The 24,517-nt window shown below is 40.1% G+C and overlaps 1 protein-coding gene across 9 annotated transcripts in view; it reads left to right on the top strand.

Annotated features, from left to right (window-relative positions):
• The window catches only part of LOC106870703 (colorectal mutant cancer protein), a 542,202-nt gene that overhangs the window by 477,315 nt on the left and 40,370 nt on the right, over positions 1 to 24,517 (top strand). For all 9 annotated transcript variants that reach the window (XM_089343928.1, XM_089343920.1, XM_089343923.1 and 6 more), the window contains one exon: positions 7,018 to 7,210. In XM_089343928.1, coding sequence (XP_089200054.1) covers positions 7,018 to 7,210 — 193 coding nt within the window. The remainder of the gene's footprint in view (positions 1 to 7,017; positions 7,211 to 24,517) is intronic.

The raw sequence follows: 24,517 nt of genomic DNA, 5'->3' as shown, positions 1-24,517 counted from the left end.
AGAGAGACTTAAGCAGAGAGACTTAATACATTTAGAGAGACTTAATGCATTTAGAGAGACTTAATACATTTAGAGAGACTTAATACATTTAGAGAGACTTAATTCATTTAGAGAGACTTTGAAATCCTAAAAATGCACCCCAAATGACCTAGACTTATGGATGTAAAGAATTGGATAACGAATGAGAAAGTAGAGGTATCCATATTGCAGAAAGTAAGGTACATGGAAAGAAAGCTGCTTCATTGTGAAAAGCATCATCTCTAATGTTTGGGCAGACTGCACACTTCAATATATGTTAAGTGAAGCCGACAATGCTTCTGGGTAAACTATGTTTTGCGTAAGCCCAGTGTTGGTAGAATAAATATACAAGTCATCTGCATTGCTAACTCAAGAGCATGCGACATACAGTTGTCCATGAAAAAAAGCAGCGTAGATGTAAATTGAGGCCCACAATTTTTAAAGTTTGACCCTGAACTTTGTTGATCATCATAGCAAAGCACAATTGCACTGGGAACTGGAGGCGCTTGAAATGAAATGGCATATTTGAGGGAATAAGGGGCATGCATGGAATGTATGCAAGCTCTCCTTCATGGCAACCAGCAATAATGGTTGCTTCTAGGACATGACTTGTCATTGTAGTTATAATCAATCTTGTACCATTGCAAAGTCATGATGGTTCCAAATTCCTCAAGTGCATGATAGATGCACCTTTCTTTAGGAACAACGTATGTGGTGGCAGTCCTGTGGGTTGTAGAGAGTTGAGAAATTCAACTGGATTCTCCACAGCGGCATGTTCGTTATTAGTATCAATGGAGACAAACGTTGAAGCATGTCCAGTTAGAATGTGGAGGAGTTCATGGTTTACTTTATCAACGCTTTCATTCCGAGGTGCTAAAATAGCTCTCTCTGCAAACCATGCTATGTTTTTGAAATTGTCTTGCAATGTGGGAAATACCTTTTCTTTAAGCTCAGCCAATATAGGCACCATGTGCCCACATTACAGTACATGCTACATTCAAAAGTAAGGTGCCATTTCCAATTTGTAGAAGTTGATCAGAGAATTCCTCTGCTAAGGGGTCGTTGTAGAGATGATCTCGCATATTCTTGCTTAAGACTTTAGACATGCATAGATCTCATCAGCTCATGCACCCCGTGGTATGACTGGTAATATTTGATGGAAATCCCCTACAAGTACAACATTTAAGCCCCCATAATGGCAGTACTGTTTCTAATATCCCTTACTGGCCTATCTAGGGCTTCTAGTGCACCATGGAGTTCCATCATGCATTCATCCCAGACAATAAGTGTAGTTTGTTAGCAGAACTTCCACTGTCAGTGATCATTTTGAAATACTGCACATTTGGGCATCCGTTGAAGTCAAATTGAAAGGTAATTTGAACATTGAGTGAGCTGTTCGTCCACCTGTTAACAAAGTTGCCGCTATCCCTGATGATGTGACAGCAATCACTATGTTTCCCATCAACCTTATTTTTGCCACAAGTAGGTTAAGTAGAAACATTTTCCCCATTCCTCCTGGTGCATCAGTGAAGAAAAGATGTCCTTCTCCTTGCAATGTAGACACTACTATTTCATTGTAAACAGACCTTTGCTCAGCTTGCAATAATGGTTTACTTTCATCAAGTTGCCTTTTCAGGGCATCCAAGTTGTATGCTCTTTCTCGAATGACTTCTCTTGAAAGGCCGTGATGTTCAGCTGAAGGTGTTGGAATGCCGTAGTTGGATAAGCTTTTGGCCCCAATGGAATTAAGCATGTCTTCTAAATGCAATAATGCTTCGGTGTATATAACCTCCAAGTAGGAGATACTTAGCCCATGCAACCGTCCAGCTCCATGAAGGATGTCATCAGATAAGCTGTCTTTGTGGCTTTCCCAAAGTTGTAGTGGATTCAGTAAATCGCAATGGCACAACATGATGGCAAAGAATCATCTTAGTTGGTAAGCTGTGCATGCGGTTGCTACGTCAGAAAGTGCTAAACTCTAGTGACTGCCATCTTTGAGAAGACCTTGTAGTTGGCAGGCTTGTTGAAATGTTTCGCAAATCAAGGAGTTTATCATTTTAAGGTCTTTGAATGACATTGGTCCAGCAACTTTGTGGAGGAGCATCCGGAGACAGTAGCATTCAAAGTTTTTGGGGTGGACTATATAAACTCGACCTGGAGCATTACTTTTTTTTATGTGTGGCTACTCTTCGATGGTTACACCAAGCTTTCTCCTCTTCCACTTCTTAACATGGTTATTCCAGGCGTAATACTTCAGTACGTCTGAGTAGAAGATAGTCACAGCAAATGCATCACATCTACACAGGTCAAAGAATGCTGTGAAAGTCATCACATCTGAAAGGCCAAAGACAGCCATGTCAGACCCTTTGTTTATATATTTGCATGCATACTTGATGGAGAGAACAGAATTGCAAAATTCCACATCAACGTGTGCCTTAAAATCTCGTAGCAATAGAAGACTATATGGAATGATCCATCTGTTGTCTACAACAACTGGACTTTCTTGTGGTCGAAGAATGAAATGGAATCCACCGTCTCCCAGTTTGCATCGTTTGTATGTTGGATATCCATCATGTCCAGTGTGAAAAACTCCAAACTTGATCCACACCCCATCCTGTTGTCTTAAAGTGAAAATGAACGACTGTTTTGTCCAATTCCGCATGCGTAGATTTATAGTGAAAGAGCAAATGGACTACAGCATGTGAAGCCCTCACCACAAAACTCGATATACAAAATATATTTGACATACCTGTCATATATGGTTTTGAGTTTTTGCTTGAAAGGTAAATGTTTCTAATGGAAGCAATTATTTTGCTGTCAATTCATTGGATTAATCCCAACAAAATACTCCAAGTTTAGTCACTGGCTCAGCACCTATATTTGTGTTCTTCATTCTGAAATAATAAAAACTTTAACATGCTTCCAAAATGGGACTTAATCCGTGTGTATTCGCGTGCGTATATGTACATGTGGGTGGGGGGGGGGGGGGGGGTGCAAGAAAAACATTTACGGAAATGTAGTCATAAAATTTCTATTAAAATAACTTGTCTTTATATGCCATGCTTGCAATTCTCCATATAAATGATAGCAAAGTGTGTATCAAATGAAATTAAAATCCTGGTTCAATGACACATCGATCAAATTACTAAAGTTTTAATGTTGTTGGTAACAACATATTTTCTCTTTTAATTGAATATTGAGAAAGAGAGAAAATGCAAGGGATATTAAACCCCTTGATTCATTATCACAATTAAAAAAAATTCAGAGGTGTAACATTGCACAAGTTCATTTCCGTAAATGAACCACAAAAATTCTCCGGACATTTAACTGTTATTTTTAGCATATCGAGTTTCGTGGTGAGGGATTCACCTACCATGGTCCTTTTGCTCTTTCACTATAAATCTACGTGTGCGGAAATGGACAAAACAGCCGTTCATTTTCACTTTTAGACATTGGGATAGGGTATGGATCAAGTCTGGAGTTTTTCATAAAATATTTGAAATTAGAATTGTTCCCCACCATCATATTCTTAATCTCCGTATTTTTCCATGTAGATTGAAAAAATAGATTTCGAAAACAAAGTTAAAAATTAAAAATTTGGGTGGGGTAAGAATTAAAGAATTTGAAAGAGTGGTTTTTTGCAGATTCAGTATCTCCATCATCAAAAGCATAGGAATTCGGTAAAAAAAAAAGGTAAAAAGAAAATCAGAATGATCAGTTTGGGGGTGGGAAGTTGACTGTCCTCCAGTTCCACCAAAGGGGTTAATATGATTTTGGCCAGAAATCACATTTTCAAAATTCTAATTTCCCCCTCTCCACCAAAATTTCCTAATTTTTTACTGTTTTTCGAATTCTGTTTGTTATCTACGTGGAAAAATAGAGATTACAAATGTGGGAAATATAATTTGTTTTTGAAAGTTTAATTTCTCTGAAAGAAATACTCAGCCACCCATCAGCTTTGGGGCAAAATGCAAATGTCCTGTATGGAAAACATAGGAATGTTAGCAAATTGAAGAAAGAAATGGGGGGGGGGGGGGGGTTGTAACTGTGTGTGTGTGTGTGTGTGTGTGCATGCCATAGGAAGTTATTTTTGCATACCTTTCTTAATTCCAATTAATTAGTGGAAGTTGTTACTTGCTGACACCATGAGGTCTCCGTACATTATAATCAGAAATTGAAAGAGAGAGATAATGCCTAATTCTACGCATGCATGAAACATGGGACGAAAGTTCTTCAGTTCTTAACACCTTTTGGGAATCAAAATCTGAAATACAAAAATACAAAATACAATCAGAAAAGTGCACAGTAACTTTCCAAACATACTGTATAACACATGCACATGTATGTACACACACATACACACTCGCACACATATAGAACACATCAACTGGAGGACTTACATCTAACTCATAGTTTTCATTTTTGGCTTGGTTTCTACAGCTGAATTTCCTGACAATCACAAATGAATTTACATACTGTACTGTATGTATGCAAGTTATAATAGTACTAACACTTGAGAATTCGGTGCTTAAAATTAAAGAAACTCTCATTCACTATGACATCATGTTGCTTCTGCTCTTTTGCTATCCTCTTAAAAGAGTACAGGCTACATTTCACTCTGGCCCCAACATCAGTAAAGTTCCTATACACTCAGTAGGGCCAAAGAATCTGCATTACTCTACATATATCTGTTCATTGAAAGCAACATATTCGAGAGGGTGAACAGCAGTAAGAGTGATGACAGAAGAACTGGTGTGGTTTATATAAAAAGAGTGAGATTATGATGGAGTAATTAGGGGGAGAAGTATAATTGTTATGAAAAGGGTTGGCAGGTGTTTAACTGATGGTGAGAGAGAGAGAGAGATCAAGTGATGGATTATAATAAAGATGGTAAGAGAAATTGATGTATTTTGATAGCAGTGGCCTTGAGAAAAGGGAAAGATGGCTGGTGTCACAGGAAAGATGAAGGTGGGTTGTATTGGATATATTGGATACAAACATATCTAATGTAGTCTTTCATACACCAATGTCATGATAAGAAAGAGAGAATGTTGTAATAAGGATGGTGGTAGGGGTAGATTGAATACAGATGAGTCCAGTGCCGTCTGTTGTCCCACAAACACCATGGTGCACTGAATGAGAGAGAAGGTGAACAGAGATAGAATGAGAGTCCATCAGAGATGAGAAGGTTGGACATACCCAATGCTGTACCTAGTTACACATGCAGCATAGTACAGTGAATAGGAGAGAGAGGAGTGGGTTGAGAGAAAGATGAGAGTTGTCCAACAGCAAAAGAAGGCATATTTTAGAGTTTGTTATTCACTGTTTAAATAGGGAGTGTTTAATTATAAACACACACATGCAAACACTAACACACATCCCCCACACACACATACATATACCCATACATAAATACATACATAGAGAGATGTACACACATACATATACACACATAAACATGTACACACTTAAACATATACACACATAAACAGTACCTTACATATATATACACGCAGAGAAACACATATACATGTATTCATTCACATATACATACACACACACACACAATAACCAGGAGGAGAATTATGTAGATCAAGAATAAAGAAAAGGCAAGAAAGTGTGAGGGCAGTTGCTATGGCATTGAAGTAGATTCAGCCACCCCCGTTAATGGGGACAAAACCTGGATTTAAAACACGGGATGATGATGATTATGCAATACATTTGTACAAACAGTACATATTACAATATGTTCCTAATGTACGTATATTAACAGCCAATATAGGAGCTAAACACAGTGGGGAATAAACAACTAACTACCTAAATTTCCATGAGAAAAATATATTTGGGGATCAGTAGACATTATGTAACAGGTTTAAGGTATGCTAATGCTCTTCTAGTATGATGCAAACAGTTAAGCCTCAGTTTGGTTTTTCTATTAAGTAGGTTATCTTGATATTTTAATGTTTCATACAGTTCAATGCAGCTTATTCTGCAGCTGTACCTGACATTTGAATATGGTAAGGCTCTCCTAACTATACTCCAGGCAATCTCAAATTGAGTATTATTGTCCTTTAGTTCCCACATCTTTTCTGTAAGGGATGTTTGTTAGCTTTATGATGGTGTCTAAAGGACAAGAGGTGATTACACAATCTCAATTTGAAGTCACATGAAGACACATCTATGTAGGTAAAAGTGTTAGCACAGGTTTTTATATAACATCTATAAACAATATTGTTAGTCAGGAAGGCCCCTCTAAGTGGACAATTACTTCGGTCCTGAGAGTTGCATTTTTTGGAGCCATGCCATTACTACTCATGTCACCATTATTGTTATTAAAATGGATAGAAAGCATGAAACATAGCATTTCCAGAACTCAGTTTTGCTGAGGGGAGCAGGTCTTCTCAAGAACATCATATCACCTGAGAATCCAGTACTTTGCCATCTCCTCTGTCGGTTTCTAAGGTCAGCCTTCACCATTTCATCCCATGTCTTCCTGAGTCTCCCTCTACTGTAAGTTCTAGCCAGGGTTTAGCTTCATTACATGATAGCTTGAACAAGTATCATCTTCTATAGACATGGGCTAATACCTTTTGAGTGGAAACTAAGAAGTCTGTCAGACACAAACACACACACACATGTAAGAAAAAGATATTTGCTTACATTTTCTGATAAGCAGACGGCTTGTAATTTCAATTCTCAAAGTGTGCAGACCACTGGAATGAAAAGTAAATACCTTACTTGGAAAACAGGTAAGGGTTTGCAATTGGAAGGGCATCCACTTTAAGAAAATGTGCATGTTTCAATCCACCTCATGCCAACTAGCATTTCTGTGTATGAATATATGTATGTATGTATATAAAATATATATATGTATATGAAGGGTGTAAACTTGTTAGACAAATATGACCATCGCTGATACATGGAGGCATCTTTCCTCTCTCCATCTTTCTTTCTCTTTGACTATCTTCTGTTTTGTACATTTCTTCCACACTTTCACAGCAGGTGAACCGGCATCAGAGAAAGAGCAACAACATGCTGCACAACTGCTTCAGAAGGCATACCAAGCCCGACAGACAGCAGTGAGTATGGCTAAGCAATTACTGCAGAAACTGGACCGCAGTTGTGGTATTAACACTCACCAGAACTGTTCACCTCGGCCGTGGGATGAAATGTCAACAAACCACACTGTCAGGTAAACATCATCAGTTCATTTGCTCTCATCATCGATTACTCTTACCCTCAAGCTTGGTTTCACATACCTTTTGCATATCTTTGTATGTGTGTGTGTGTGTATAACAAAAAAAAGGGGATTAAAAAATCCAGGCAGATATCAATAAAGCACTCAGTTTTGAATGAATTTGGTTAACAATATCCAACAATCAGACACAAATAAATGCAAGGAGAAAACACATCCAAAGTAACTCTTCATATATGACAAGCAAATCCAAATATCATTTAGAAGAAGTTTGAAAAAATCACATCTATAATTGTTATGTGAATAATAGTCAAACTGATGTAGGTGTTACCAAGTGTGTCTATTCAAAAAGTTAGAACAAAAGTCAAATACATATAAAAGTTAACAATTGTGTATGCTCAAATATTGGTAGAAGGTTACTCATGGTGTGTACAATAGGTTAGTTATTTAGGTTGATTGGTATAAAATGATACTAAATATAGGTGTAATGCATGTGTGTGTGTACATAAGTATAAATATACATATGTGCAATGGTATATTATGTGTATACATTTAAATGCATGTAACTAATTCTGAATGTCCCTGACGAGAATGGGCCCCAACTACGCGAACCTGTTCGTTGGTTATGTTGAGGCCCAAATATTCTCCAGTTTCACTGGTCCTACTCCCAAACTATACGGTCGGTATATCGACGACTGTATCGGTGCCACCTCACTCTCCCGCGAACATCTTGACTCGTTCCTCTCTTTCGTTCAATCTTTCCATCCTGCCCTCCACTTCTCCTGTACTATCTCTGACACCTCTGTCCCCTTTCTCGACATTTCGGTCAGCATCCTTCACTCCACCCTTAGCACCTCCATCCACTACAAACACACAGACTCACACTCTTATCTCAACTTCTCCTCCTCCCACCCTAGACACACAAAACATTCCATCCCCTATTCCCAATTCCTCCGTCTACGCAGACTTTGTAGCGACAGCCATGACTTTGAGACTCAGTCTCAACTCATGGCTCGCCACTTTAGCCTGTGTGGATATCCACCCACCACCATCCACACCGCCCTTGCCAGAGCACGTTCTGTGGACCGTGCATCTGCTCTATCCCCCCGAACCCGCCCTGCCACTTCCCGCCTCCCTTTTCCTCTCACCTACCATCCCACCACCCTACCCCTCCAACACTCCATTCTCCGAGCTTTCCGGTGCCTCCAGTCCAACCCCTCCACCTCCCACATCTTCCCTAATCGACCCCTCCCCTCCTTCAAATGAGCCCATAACCTACGGGACCTCTTGGTCCACAGCTTCTTCCCCAACCCAACCTCCCAACCTGGCTCGTTCCCTTGCTCCCGCCCACGCTGCCGCACTTGCCCTTACCTCTCCAACACTACCCTCCTCACCAGCACCCATCACCGACCCTATCGCATCACCGACTCCTTCACCTGTACTTCTACCAACATCATCTATTGTATCTCCTGCTCTCTCTGCCATTCTCTGTACATCGGACAAACGGGGCGCCGCCTGGCCGACCGATTCGCGGAACACCTCCGAGACATCAACGTTGGCAATGACACCCCGGTGTCACGCCACTTCCGTTCTGCCGGTCACTCCTTGCAGCAACACCTGTCCGTGTTTGGAATGTCCATGCACAGGGGCCATCCGGACTCCCGTTTGCGCCGTGAACAGGGATTAATCTTCTCTCTTCGCTCCTTTGCGCCACATGGGCTCAACTCCCCTCCCCTCTTCATCTAACCCCCTCCTCCTGCCTCTCTCCCCCTACCACCCATCTCTCCCCTCCCCCACCTCCCCCTCCTGCTCCGACTCCTACTTCTTTGTATGTCTCTTCACCTCTCTTCACTCCTACTTCTCTTCACTCCCACCTCTCTTCATTCCTACTTCTCTTCACTCCTACTTCTCTTCACTCCTACTTCTCTTCACTCCTACTTCTCTTCACTCCTACTTCTCTTCACTCCCACTTCTCTTCACCCCTACTCTTTCTCTCCTCTCTCTTACTCTCTCTCACTCTCTTCTCTCGTACTCCCCCCTCTCTCACTCTTACTCTCTACACTCTTACTCTCTTACTCTCTCACTATCTTCTCTCTCACTCTCTTTCTCTTCCTCTCTTTCTCCCCCTCCCATACCCACCTTCCCCTCTCTTACATCCACCTTCCCTCTCTTATACCCACCCTCTCTCCTCTCTTCCTCTCCTTCTCTCCCCTCCCATACCCACCTTCCCCCTCTCTTACATCCACCTTCCTCTTCCCCCTTCATCGTCAACACCCCCTCATAAGCTCATCCCACCACATCCCAACACACTCCTACTCTACCTTCCCACTCCACCCCATCCAATTCCTTACACCCACCACCCACCCCTACCCACATCTCCTACCCACATACCCCACCCCCACCCCTACCTACATACCCCTACCTCTACCCCCACCCTCAGCCTAACCCACACTCCACCCATGCCTTCCCCACCTTCCAACACCCTCACATCACATCACACCAACACCCTCACATCATACCACGCACACACTACAACTGACCAACTCCTTTCTCCCCTCCCCATTTTCACACACACATACGTCAAGATCACCAGCATTCTATCTCCCACACACACAGCCCCTCATTCTTCGATCACCGTTCTTTCTCCCCCTTTTCTTAGCTCTCCTGTGGAAAAAAATCTCTAACTTCCGGTCAGCCATTACTATGAATAGCCATTACTATGATTGACCGTTGACTGAACACTATTCAATTTTTTTTCTCCGTGTTTTTCTCCTTGTATCCGTATTCTTTCTGTTGAAGAGCGCAACTCGAAACGTTAAAGACTTTCCGTATTCCCGAGCGTCATACTAATACATCCTTTTGTTGTTTACACCACCTGTCCTCGTCTGTTGTTGTTTTTTTCGTACATTCTCCCATATATATATATATATATATATATATATATTATATATATATATATATATATATATATATATATGTATACTGAATTAACAGGTGATTGTATGATTGTGCATTAACATGTATGCATGTATTCATATATAAATAAGTTTTCTTAATTTTATATACAACCTACAAATGTAATTTATTTCCTCACCTCACTCATATTGTACTTTATATACATTGTAATTTACTCTCTAATCTCTATTTATTTACTCTTTATTACTCTAATTATATTTACATACTATATCTTACCCACGATAAACCTGTAACCCCCTTGCCCAGGCATATACCATTATTGATCATAAACCATATTATTCAGTTTGCTGCAATGATTCTACAAACAAACACACAAAATATCTAAGGATAGATTTCCTCATTAGAGGATAAATAATAAACACATCTCAAAATGTTATTAACCAAAGTTCTGGTGATCACTTTAGGATGGTTACTATGAAAGTTGGGTTTATGATACAGACTCTATAGGTCAGTAACAAGGTTCAGATTTACATCCAGATAATTAACTGAATCATGTTCATTTTCGATAGAGATAGATAAACGAAATCTTTTAAAGAAATAAGGGAATTTTTTCATATACAGGTTTATTTTTCTATTGGATTGACTATTAATCAAAAATAGTGCATCATCTCTATAGAGACTGCCTTTATTTTCTGGAAATTCATTATGGAAATGGTATAGTATGTATATACTTACTAAATCTGTAACCTGGGCTGAATAGGCTGAGCCCATGTTTATGTAAAAATAATCATTAGTATTTTTTTCTAGCCCAGTACTTGTTATTGAATAAAATGATTGATTTCCTGGCTTCCAAAATAAATACAAAAAAAAGGGTTTTGTATGATCTTGTATAATGGAATATATTATTTTATTTAAAAGAGTTCCAACTCTGTTTTTTATGTTTTTTATTTATATTCTTGTAAAATTTATCTGGGATATAGAATATGGAATATATAATATATAATATAAAAAAAGATGGATGGTACAATGAAATGAAGTATTGAATGTCTTATTGAATATATGGAATATGTCTTATTGAATATATGGAATATGTCTTATTGAATATATGAAATATTGAGTGTTCAATATAAAGGATTAAATATATGAATATATAAAGGCGAATACGTATTTTCTATACCTTGTGGTATTTCATCATGGCCGGTGTGACAGACTTTAACAGACTGTAATAGACTGGCTGGTTTTCTGTCTTTTATACCAATTCCTTTGGACAGCAGCAGTATGTGTTTGGCTATTTTTAGAGTTGATGCCAAGTTTATTTTTAGAAATGATGACATTTGATAGATCTTTTGTGTTTTGGTTATAGGGATAAGATTTTTGAACCCCAATAGGTGTTTGGCTATTTTTAGAAATGATGACATTTGAGAGATTTTTTGTGTTTTAGTTATAGGGATAAGATTTTTAAACCCCAAGTAGGATAAATTTAATCATTGTTTAAGAGTAGGTTTGAATTTCCTAATAAAGTCCTTTTCTTTGCATTTTCTCTCAATTTCCTTCTGGTTGTAAAGTTTATGGAATAGAAATATAATTAAAGTTTGATGACCACATGTTGTCAGATGGTTACTCAGTGGTATTTGGTGGACTTCTGGGTTTTTAATCTGTTGTTGATGCACCCGTGAGCATTCCGATAGTGCATTACCTTTCTGGCCAACGTACAGTTCTTCACAATTAGGGCATTTGATGCAGTAGATTAGATTTCTACTTTTGCAGTTCATGTTCGCATTGGTGAATAATTTCCCTGTTTTTGTGTTCATATATGGGCCGGTATGAATTGATCGGCATGTACCGCATCGGCTATCATTGCATTTGGATACAGTGAATGCTTGATTTTTGTTGCTGAGGTCAAACCTTGCCTTTGTTAATAGCTTTTTCAAGTTTTTAGGTTGTCTCTTACTGAGAGTTATATTTTGATCTGTAATGATATTTCTCAATTCCTTACTTTGTGCAAGGATCGGTAAGTTTGCTTTGGCGATATTAAAGATGTTCTGGTGGCATAGATTTTGTGTCACTATAAATGGCATGATCTTTTCCTGTTTGTCTCTTCTTTGTGGTGTCCTCAGTTGTTGTATGGGTATTTTCGAAGCCCGCTGAATACTATTTTCTATGAGTAGTGATGGGTACTTTTGCTTTAGCAGAAATTCTTTCAGTTCCATCAGGCGCTGATTTCTGGTCTCTATATCCTCTACAATAGTAAATATTCTCCTGGCTAGGCAGTATGGGATGTTGCGTTTTGTATGGGGTGGATGGCACGATTTAAAGTTCAAGTATTTGTGTGTGTCTGTGGGTTTGTAATATATATCTGTGGTAATGGCGGTGTCCCTTTTAACTACCATTATATCTAGAAATGGTAATTTGCTACTGCTCATCTCCTTTGCAAATTGGATGGATGGGTGTAGGTTGTTCAGGAGGGTGTTGAATTCTTCCACAGTGCTTTGAGGTTTGGTCCAGATTATAAAGCAATCGTCCAGGTATCTCTTCCATGCTTTTTCTATAAACTTCCTAAATTCGGTGTTGTATCTCTCTTCTATTTCCTGGTAGAGTTTTTGTTCCAAGTAACCCATCACCGAGTTCGCATAAACTGGAGCAAACCTCGTTCCCATAGCCGTGCCTTTAATTTGGATATAGTTCTTTCCATTGAAGAAGAAAGTATTATTTTCCAGGATAAGTCTCACTGATTCTAGTATAAATGTCACCGTGAATCTGTTGGGAATTGCTTCCCTGTGTTTGTCTACCCAGTATTCCACCGCCTTTATTCCTAAATCATGTGGGATATTTGTGTATAGGCTTACTACATCAAAGCTCAGTAGGATTGAATTTGTTTCAGTGGTTTTGGGAAGATGGGATAAAAAGTCGATGTCATCCCGAATGAAGCTGGGTATGTATGTACATAGTGGCTTTAAAAAAATGTCGATGAAATTGTTTAGACGGTGAGTGTGTGTGTGTGTGCGCGCGTGTATGTATGTATATATTATATTCCTTGCAGGGATCCTTTCCATGGCCCTCTTTGTCAAAACCAATTGATGTTTCTCCCTCTTCATAGTAGCCCACATCTCACTTGTTTATTAGAGCACAAGTAGGATGATGCCATTCAAATGACTTGGCACATATTCACTGTGTGCCCTAAGTAGACAGCCTCCCTTGCCTCCTTAATTTTATTGCTTCCTTCCTCTATTCAACCTTGTATATATATATATATATATATATATATATATATATATATATATATATATATATATATTTACATATATATATATTAGAGAGTAAAAGTAAGGAAAAAATCTTAAAGATCACAACAGAGATAAGTCCATAATATAAACAATATTGTGTTAATAAATAAATAGATAAAATACAGCTATGATCATTAAAATTTTTTTTTAAAGTTTTGAAATCTAAAGTTGATAACCATTATTGGGAAGTATATCCACTTGTCTTAGAAAAGGATGAATTTCAGTGTAGTAAATCGAATGATAGAAATGCTTTCAAAACTTAAAAAAAAATTTTTTTAATGATCATAGCTGTACTTTATCTATTTATTTAACTGTGGTGTGATAGAGGAAAAAGACAACAAGAAGCAAAAGCAGAATGAAACACTGGGACCTTACCTTGTCGACCATGGCGGAGTAAACGATTGCTCCAGATAAAACACGTCTTCTCTGTAAGCCCTCTGTCTTTGAACTCCCCCACGTGCTCGCTGTCGACCGCGTGTGGCCGACTTCCGGTCTAGCTTCACTTCCGTTTGCTTCATCTCTCTCCACCAACAACACATAGCTCATCACAGCCCATAACACCACATGTAACACCACACGTGCCCCCTGATCTACAGATCACTCAACCGGCTCTCCCACTCACTCATCGCTCCTGAACTACCTTAATTGGTTTCGTAATCAGCCAACCAGGGAGGAGGGTGCTGCTCCTTCTGTGGTTGCTGTGCGACCCCGGGACTGGCCTGAGTTCCTGGCATGCTACCGCTGGCTTCATCATCTTGCCTACTGCTGCTGTCTTCATCATCCTGCCCACTGCAGCTGGTTCCATCCTCTGAAGCATTGACAATCTTCCGCACATCCAAAACATGGCGTGGCATACCATCGACCGAGACGTTGTTCTTTGAATTGATGGAGGTTATTGTTCCTGTTCCCCATTCTGATGTACACCGTGCATTTCGGGGTTTTATCCAAACTTCTTCCCCGATCTGCACAAAGGTGTGCTCTTCCTCTCCCCCGAGTCGCATTGATGCAATACACGGATGCTTCCACTCGTACCTGAATATTGCCCTGTGTGACACTGACTCCTCAGCTTGTCCTGACCTGGGTGACATATTGTACCAAAATACGGCCTCGATTGGCGAAATGTGGCCCCTCTCTGCCATGGTCTTGATGGTACGATGATGCCTTTCCACCACTCCATTTCCACTTGGCCAGTATGCCGCCCTGAAGAAGCGGCTGACCTGCCACCCATCAAGCATTTCTTTCAGCACCTCCGAGCAAAATGCAGTGCCATTATCCAGCAGCAGCTCATCCATAGGGCCTCGTTCCAGGAATATCTCATTTAATACTCTCGCGATTTCCTCTGCAGTCCCCGTCTTCATCTCCCTCCATATGGCCATCCGCCCCGGTCCGCAGTCAACTATTGAGAGGTACGTCCCCTGCCGGTAGTGTGTTACGTCCACTGCCAGTCGTTTCCAGTCGTGGTCCACTGGAATACTTCTCGCCTCATGTACGCCCGGAGCAGGGTCAATAGACTAGCACCTGTCACAGCTGCTAACGACTCCCTGCACGCTCCGTCTCGTTACCTCAGAGTCGACTTTCCTGGCTAGGAACAATGTCCTGTTCACTCCCATGTGATGCATGGTATGCAGTCTCCTCAACTCCGAGTCACTCAGACAGCATACTGCAGCCACAGCCTGCTCCGCATCCTTTGGCACCTGCAACCAGGCTCGCTTTACCCTGGTTAGGACGTCTGCCCTGTTCTTTTCAGAAGGCACAAAAATAACGCTCAGCTTCAGATCGAACTCAGCAGTTAGCTCACGCAATATTCCCAGTCGACGCTTTACCAACATCTCCATGGCCCCTTTGGTTCGCACCCTCCGCTCATTGGTGATGACTGCCGTCACCCAACCAAGCACAGTAGCCGAATCGGTCCTAATTTCGATAATGCGCAGCCCCCACTTCAAGGCCAGGTTCACCCCCTTCTGCACGGCATTCAACTCCGCCACATTGATATGGTTGCAGTCATCCATCTTCCTGAGCCAGGCTGCATCTTCCACCACGGTGCCTCCCATTTCTAAGACAATCCCTATTGCGATGCTACTGGCGTCAGACTAAACGATCCTGCTCTTTGATTTGGGAACATACCAACTGCCCCTCACTAGATCCTCTGCTCTCACTCTGACCAAGACTTCCTGCATCATGTCGGTCGTTTTCTCCCCCATTTTGTCATTCCACTTTGCTCTTTCGGCTCGTCTCTTGATGAAGTTACATGCTGTCCAAAGCCATCCTGCAACCGGGTAGTGTCCCGGTTGTAGCCTGAGGCCCAGTGCAGCGCCTTCCTCCATGGCCTCTAGTGGCTTGGCGACCAGTCCGAAATTCTTCAGGTGGCCTATGACCTCCGTTGCTGGCATTATGGTTTCATCCACAAGGATGTCATCGATGTACGAATTGTTGCCATAATTTTTGGCACCGAATTTAGCCCAAACCCCAGCCTGGTTAGACAGTATGTCTGGCCCTTATACCTGACAAGCTGATGCTTCCACAGTCTCTCAGCCACATGCACCTGCAGGTATTCTGACTTCAAATCGACGATCGTGGAGGCCCCTGTCATCTGCCTCCATTCTCGCAAGGTGTCCCCGCAGATATCTGTGGCCTCGCCGCCCGTATGACATGAGATGTGGTCATTCAGCTCTCAGAAGTCAAGCACTGATCTGACCTTATGCTTTGTGGGCCGTACCACCGCCATCAGCGGCAGGACTCCGCTCTCTACTTCTTCCCAAGGGATCAATATGCCCTCCTTAATTCACCGCTCCACCTCCCCCTCGAACTCACTTCTGGCATCTGCTTTCAAAGTATGCTGGTAGCAGCCCACTTTATTTTTCAACGTCGGGGGCTCTCCCCTCCAGTGCCACTCCACTGTCCACCTCTGGCCATCGAAGGCAGCACGAAAATCCTGGTCTTCAATGGTGTGCACGGCATAGTTTTCTTCGCGGTTCTCACCAATGCACGGTGTCACCATACACGGTTTCCCGTGTCCATGACGGCTCGCAACATCTTCCCCTCCACCAGAATGTCGACAACGGGTAGCAACAAACACGCCTCTATTGGTCCAAAGGGATGACCACTGGTGCAGTAGTCTCCCTTAGACCGTTTCCTTGCAGACATTCACTGGCTATATGTCCCGTTTCTCGACAACGTTAGCAAATGATCTCAGGCTTGGGTAACTTGTAGTCTCGCACCATGTGCGGGCCTTGACACTGGAAACACTGTCCTTTGAACAGTCGCACACGTTCCTTGTTCGACCCCTCTCCACTACTCCTTGATCGGCCACCTTTTGCTGTTGCAGCTGCTGCCAACGGCGTCGATCTACAACACGAAACTAGCACTCCATAAGATGTACTTGGTATAAGCTATGGACAGATAAGAGGTGCAGCAATATCAGAGGAAGGTTAACAAGGAAAATAGTTTTTGTGTGTGGAAGTTGCACAGGTACAATTAACACTAAAAATGTACAGAAAATAGACTCCATCAAATGCCAGGGGGGAAAACTAGTTGTTGATAGCTTGTTACCTAGGTGATCAAGTCAGTAGCAGAGGTGGATGCTCCAAGAGCATAGATTTCCCTCAGAGTGTAAAGTAGATTGTATGATGCCTGTGTGGAAACAAGCATGCTACACAGCTGTGTAACATGAGCTGTGACCACCAAGGACATGCGTAGGCTTGAAAGAAATGAAGCCAGCATGCTTCACTGGATGTGCAATGTCAGTGTGCATGTATGACAGAGTATGTCTTGAGAGAAAAGTTGGGCATAAGAGGCATCAGATGTGGTGTGCAAGAGAGACAACTGTACTGGTATAGTCATGTAATGTGTATGGACAAGGATAGCTGTGTGAAGAAGTGCTGATCTCTAACTGTGGAGGGAGCCAGCGAAACCCAGGAAGATATGGGAAAAGGTGATGAAGCATGACCTTTGAATACTGGGCCTCATGGAGGCAATGACAGTGACCAAAACATTAGCCATATGCTGTGCTTGAGAAAACCTGTCAAGCCAAGTGAAATCACAGTTGTGGCCAATGCCAGTGTCATGTAACTTGCACATAAAAAGCACCCTTCGAACATTGGGTGATAAGTTGTGCTTGAGAAGATCCGTTAAACCAAGTGAAATTATAGTCATGGCACCCATGCTGGCAGTACATAAAAAGCACCCTTCAAACTTTGGGTCTCACGGAAGCAGTGACAAGTGATTGAGACCTTTGGTGATATACCATGCTTGAGAAGACTTACCAAACCAAGTGAGATGGTAGTTGTGGCTGATGGAGTTATATATATATATATATATATATATATATATATATATATATATATATATATACACACACACACACATGATGTACTTCCACACAGTTTCCGTCGGCAAAATTCATTCACAAGGTGACAACCTGGGGATATAGTGCTGCATAACTGGCAACTATGCCAGTGGCATGTAAAAAGCACCCGCTACACTCTTGAAGTAGTTGGCATTAGGAAGGGCATCCAGCTTTAGAAACCATGCCAAATCAGACTGAAACCTGATGCAGCTCACCAGCTTACCAATTTTCAATCAAAGGGAAATAGCCCTGAAACTCGAGTCGCCTTTATATATATATATTTATATTTATATATTTATATTTATCATCATCATCATCATCGTTTAACGTCCGCTTTCCATGCTAGCATGGGTTGGACGATTTGACTGAGGACTGGTGAAACCGGATGGCAACACCAGGCTCCAGTCTGATTTGGCAGAGTTTCTACAGCTGGATGCCCTTCCTAACGCCAACCACTCAGAGAGTGTAGTGGGTGCTTTTACGTGTCACCCGCACGAAAACGGCCACGCTCGAAATGGTGTCTTTTATGTGCCACCCGCACAAGCCAGTCCAGGGGCGCTGGCAACGATCTCGCTCGAAAATCCTACAGGAGCCAGTCAGGCGGTACTGGCAACGGCCACGCTCAAAATGGTGCATCTCATGTGCCACCCGCACAAGAACCAGTCCAGGGGCACTGGCAACGATCTTACTTGGCTTGCCGGGTCTTCTCACGCACAGCACATTTCCAAAGGTCTCGGTCAGTAATCATCGCCTCGGTGAGGCCCAATGTACGAAGGTCTTGCCTCACCACCTCAGCCCAGGTCTTCCTGGGCCTACCTCTTCCACGGGTTCCCTCAACTGTTAGGGTGTGGCACTTTTTCACGCAGCTATCCTCCTCCATTCTCACCACATGTCCATACCAGCGCAATCATCTCTCTTGCACGCCACAACTGATGCTTCTAATGTTCAGCTTTTCTCTCAAGATACTTACACTCTGACGGTTATTCACATTGACATTACACATCCAACGGAGCATACTGGCTTCATTCCTTGCGAGCTTACGTATGTCCTCAGCAGTTACAGCCCATGTTTCACTGCCATGTAGCATGCTGATATGTACGCAAATAGTTACGATCATAACCTTGTACATGCGCATGTACACATACAAGTATATGTGAGTGTGAACCTAATCGCACATACGCACACATAATAATATAGATGCATGTATGTATAAATAAACACAAGCATATGCCCTTACCGTGTATACACAAAAAGAATATACGCACGAAATCATAACAGCATATGCACAAGTGCGAACCCAGGCCCCATATGCAAGCGTAGGTACATGTATATGAATACGTAAGTGCTTTAACTATACAGACATCCACATAAGAAAACCCATTAGATTTCAGTGTATATATGCAGCCAACTTCTTAAACCGCTGGTTGTATAAAGGTTAAAACCAGGCGAAAATACATGCATAAAAGAATACAAAGCGTTTTTTAAAAAATAGAATAGAAAAAAATAAAAAGTAAAAACTAAATAAAAATAAAAGTAAAAACAAGGGAGAAGAAAAATTATGTATATAACAGACGAAGGTTTTCTTAAAATGACGTAGGGGTCTTTACAAAATTCTCACAACGCTAATTCAGTACCAATCCAATAGTCAGATTGCACAATGGTTATAAGGAGTCGATCATAGTCCAAAATTTTACCCATATGGAATATTACATGTAGACATTTTAAATTTGGACGCATGCCTACATGTGTTTAAAAGTTCGCGTCTTTGGTTAAGCGCCTTCTTATCCTGGAACAAGATATTCATTTTTTCCAATAAACAAAGATCACATTTCAATGGTCTCTTATGGGCACCGTGCCTGTAAGGCGATACTTTACTCACATATACTTGTATGTGTACATGCGCATGTACAAGGTTATGATCGTAACTATTTGCGTACATATCAGCATATGTATCTATATGCGTGATGCTATATACATTTTTGTATACGCATATATGCGCAATCTAAATTTTTATGCACGTTCACTATATGTTCTTGCTTATTTTCTCTCTCTACTTCTTCCTTCCTATCCCCAGCCTTTCTCTCTTCTCTTTTCTTCCTTCTTTTCCATTTCTTTATTCTCTTTCTTTCTCCTTTCCCTTTTTTATGACAACTACATTCCCCCCGCCACCCCCTTTCCCATATTTAACGTTATTATAGATACGTTACTCTTTACCCCTCCACTCCATAGATTAAGATACAATTGTCATTACCAGTGCATAGGTTTTCCATGCGCAGGCTTATATGCGTGTGTACGTATATGTGTGTAGATTTGTACTTATGTATATATCTGTGCCTTGTAAATATAGACTTATATACGTAGATTGTCTGTGCGTATGCAGCTGTATATTTCGATGTATATATTTACATGTAGATATATATATATATATATGTTGTGGATAGCCTTGTATACATACACGCTATTGTATTTTATTTTATTTTATTTTATTTTGAATGCAGCGTATGCTTTATTTTATTGATTTGATTTTAAAGCGTTAATTCGAATATAATTAATTATCTATATGTATTTGGAGCCCATTTTTCTATTTAAGGTTTTCTTCGATATTTTTTAATAGGGTGAATCTGTATTAAATTTATTTGGTCTGTGAATTACACATCATTGACCGTTAATTGAAACGACCAATCCATGGCCCTTATTTGAAACAACCAATCAGACGAATCCATGTGTTTTAAATTTTAAATTTTACATTACTTTCGATTGCATCGTTATCCTTCCTCCATTTCTAACAAAACTGTCCGATGAACGGGAACGTGAAACTCAGAGTAACGGTTTTTTTTGTTATATTTCTGCTGCTTTTAAATAAAGTATATATATATATATATATATATATATACACACACACACACACACATGATGTACTTCCACACAGTTTCCATCGGCAAAATTCATTCACAAGGTGACAACCTGGAGATATAGTAGAAGCCACTTGCCCAATGTTTCATACAGTAGGTTCCTGAACATGGCTTAACCACGCAGCCATGTCTGCATCTTCACAGTTATGCTTCTTTCTTTGTTTCTTTTTTTAATTTTTTATGAATGGCAGTGTGTCTTTTTGCTGTAGAAAGAAACAATTTTGGCATAACTCTATTGGATGATATCTCTGAGATCTTTGTTCATGGAGTCTATATTGTATATAGAGGATTTTTGAGTACAGAAGTATAAGGAGGAATAACAGCAACTATCAATTTTGTTGCAGTAGCATTGTTGGGTGTGGTTCCAAGAAGTTATGTGATGTGTCAAACAAAGAGTATGAAGACCAAAACCAAACCCTGGGGCACAACAGAGTTACTCAGAGTGAGCTGCACCAGTACACACCATACTTATGTAAGAGCTTTCAGAAAACCAAAATATCTATAAAAAAAAATGAGAAATGGTGGAAAGGTTTAACTAGAATATGAATGGCATATGAATATATGCCAGACATGTTCAGAGGCAACAACTCCACTTTCACCAAACCATTGAGTGGCATAGAAGAGCCAGTCTCCAGTAGCTATGACAACATGAAAGCCATACATTGGTCCTTAAAGAGGGATAGATATGCAAGATGTTAAAGAATTTAATTGTTAATGGTTGTCATCAATATCAATTAACAATCATTCTCCATGCTTGCTTGGGCTGAATGGTTTGACAGTATCAGCTTTGGCATGGTTTCTGTGGCTAGATGTCCTACCTGAAACCAACCACTTTACAGTGTGTACTGGGTCCTTTCTTCATGCCATCAGGACTAATAGGGAAAACAGAAAAAGCTCCTTGTACTAAGTATGTATATAAGCATTTATATGCAGGTATATGTATGTGTACATATATATATATATATATATATTACGGAGATGCACTTGCATAGCAAGTGACCTGATCTGAGATCGTGTGCTGGAACGAAAACAATTGCAGCGTGGAAGGTGTTTATAAGCCATTTAAAATAACACACAAAATCCGTTAGATTCACTTCAACATTTAAATTTAATTTGTCAAAATATTTTCGTCGCTTTGAGACCGCGACCTGTTCACTGACAAAATTCTGTGCTGCATCTGAGAAAGTAATAGTTAGTTCATGATATATATGTACATGTGTATGTATGTATGTATGTATGTATGTGCGTGTACATGTGTGCTCGTATGCATCTGTGTACATGCGTATGTTTGTGTGCATGCCTATACACATCTATGTATATATGTATGTATGTGAGTATGCACGTATGTACTTATGGATGTACGTGAGTAATAGGGTAAGTGTGTAGACGTGTTTGTGTGTGTGTGTGTGTGCACATGTATGTACATTTGAATGTATGTTTATGCACTGATATGTGCGTCAGTTCAAGTTGTATACATGACAGTTACTTTGTTGAAGGTTGTATATACGCACATATATACATATGCATACACACATATGTAAACACGCACACACATATATGTGTGTGTGTGCGTTTGCCCCTCTCACCATCGTCTAACGGTGAATTGATACATCGTCTTAGATACATATATGTACATATATAACCTTACTTATACACATATAAACAAGTATACACAATCATATTGACACTCACACACGCTCACAAATATACATATCTCAAAGTATACACGCATATACGCTTAACCATCACTACACCTATACATATATATACACACATACATATATACAACTATGTATGACATTAATACTAATACAAGCATAACGGTTAAAATTCAAATATGCATTTTTTTCCATAAACATACCACATAGATGTATCTACACACACTCATATCTACACATACTCATACGCCCATGCATGCACACACTCATAGTCACATACACAACGCACAACACATACACACATGTGCACACACACATACATCTACACACACGCACACACATATCAGACTATATACGCTCATACGGTTATATATAATAACATATGTATGTATTATGCATCTCAACATGTATGTATGGAAAGGAATTCCACGTGTAAAAGAGAAAGAAGGGTGACTATAGAGGTGTACTCCCGTGTGGAATCTGGATGTTACCCCACTCAGATTTTCGGTTGAGAGAGGGTTTGTACTCCTGTATACAGACAGCTTCAGTGACCTGTCTCAGCATTGCCTCAGTGGGATGTTTGGACAAGATGTTTAATTTAAGGCTCCCTAAGGAGCCCTTGTGGCAGTCTACAGCATGCTGATAGAAGATGGAGTTAGGTTTCTTTTCAATGTAGTTGTCCAGGTGTTCTTTGAACCTATCATTGATACTCCTAGAAGTCTCACCAACGTATGACTCTGGGTTGGTCGCGCAAGCTCCTTCTTGGCACCTAATTTGGTATAGAGTGTTCTTGGTTTTGCAGTTCACGTGTGGGTTTGTAGAACATACTGCACAATTATTTTGACAGATGATTCTATCAAACGGATATGATCTACATAATACAGATTTGATAGTCCTACCTGTCTTTTCTACAACTTTGATCTTAGGGCCAGTTGCGTGCAGGATTTTCTTGAATGCCTTACTTAATATGCTCTTCGGTGTAGTATCAACAAACATCACACTGTGAAACTTCTTGTTATCATACCAAGTGTCGGTCTTATTTCTTTTGTTGGCGTCCCTCTCTAACTTATTCCAGAACTTGTTGCGGTATAGGGGGCATGTACCGTTTTCATCATCTCTTAGGATGCGTACGAATTTTGTTTTTGCTCCATTGTACACCCTGATTCTATCATGTATACAACTTGAACTGACGCACATATCAGTGCATAAACATACATTCAAATGTACATACATGTGCACACACACACACACACAAACACGTCTACACACTTACCCTATTACTCACGTACATCCATAAGTACATACGTACATCCATAAGTACATACGGGCATACTCACATACATACATATATACATAGATATGTATAGGCATGCACACAAACATACGCATGTACACAGATGCATACGAGCACACATGTACACGTACATACATACATACATACATACATACATACATACATACATACATACATACACATGTACATATATATCATGAACTAGCTATTACTAGCTATTGACAAATTAAATTTAAATGTTGAAGTGAATCTAACGGATTTTGTGTGTTATTTTAAATGGCTTATAAACACCTTCCACGCTGCAATTGTATATATATATATATATATATATATATATATATATATATATATATATATATATATATATTATAAGGTTTTTAAACTTTTAAATTTTCATATTCAAAAGAGACAGAGACTTCAAATTCGATATATCGATTTATTCACCACTCTATGTTAACATTTCTGTGCCAAACTTATCCAGTGACTGGTCCATTGGATTTAGACATTTGGCACTTTTTCAGGAGTGGTTACCATTCGAACAAAACACGAAAAAGCACATACATAACTATTATTAAATCTTTAGAATCTCGTTAGCTTTCGTCTTTGTTATTATAGGGGAGATAACTCCTTAATTTTCTATTTTTATTGCTCTCCTGTGGATTTCCACTAGATTAATTAATTATTTTGTTTATTTCTCTTTACTGTACTATATTACCCGTTCCTTTATCCGTATACATATGCATACATACACTTTACCCGTATACCTATCCATATATACATACACACACACACACTTATATGCACTCATCCATATATGCATAATTGCACATACACAAACATACATGAGACATCATGTTGTACTTCATCACATCTTAAGATCATTTATACCAACGAA

The sequence above is a fragment of the Octopus bimaculoides genome, chromosome 28 (genome assembly GCF_046866305.1).
Source record: "Octopus bimaculoides isolate indiv1 chromosome 28, ASM4686630v1, whole genome shotgun sequence".
NCBI classification, from domain to species: Eukaryota; Metazoa; Mollusca; class Cephalopoda; order Octopoda; family Octopodidae; genus Octopus; species Octopus bimaculoides.
Note: the sequence above shows the minus strand (reverse complement) of the source record. Positions and strands in the feature narration are given on the sequence as shown.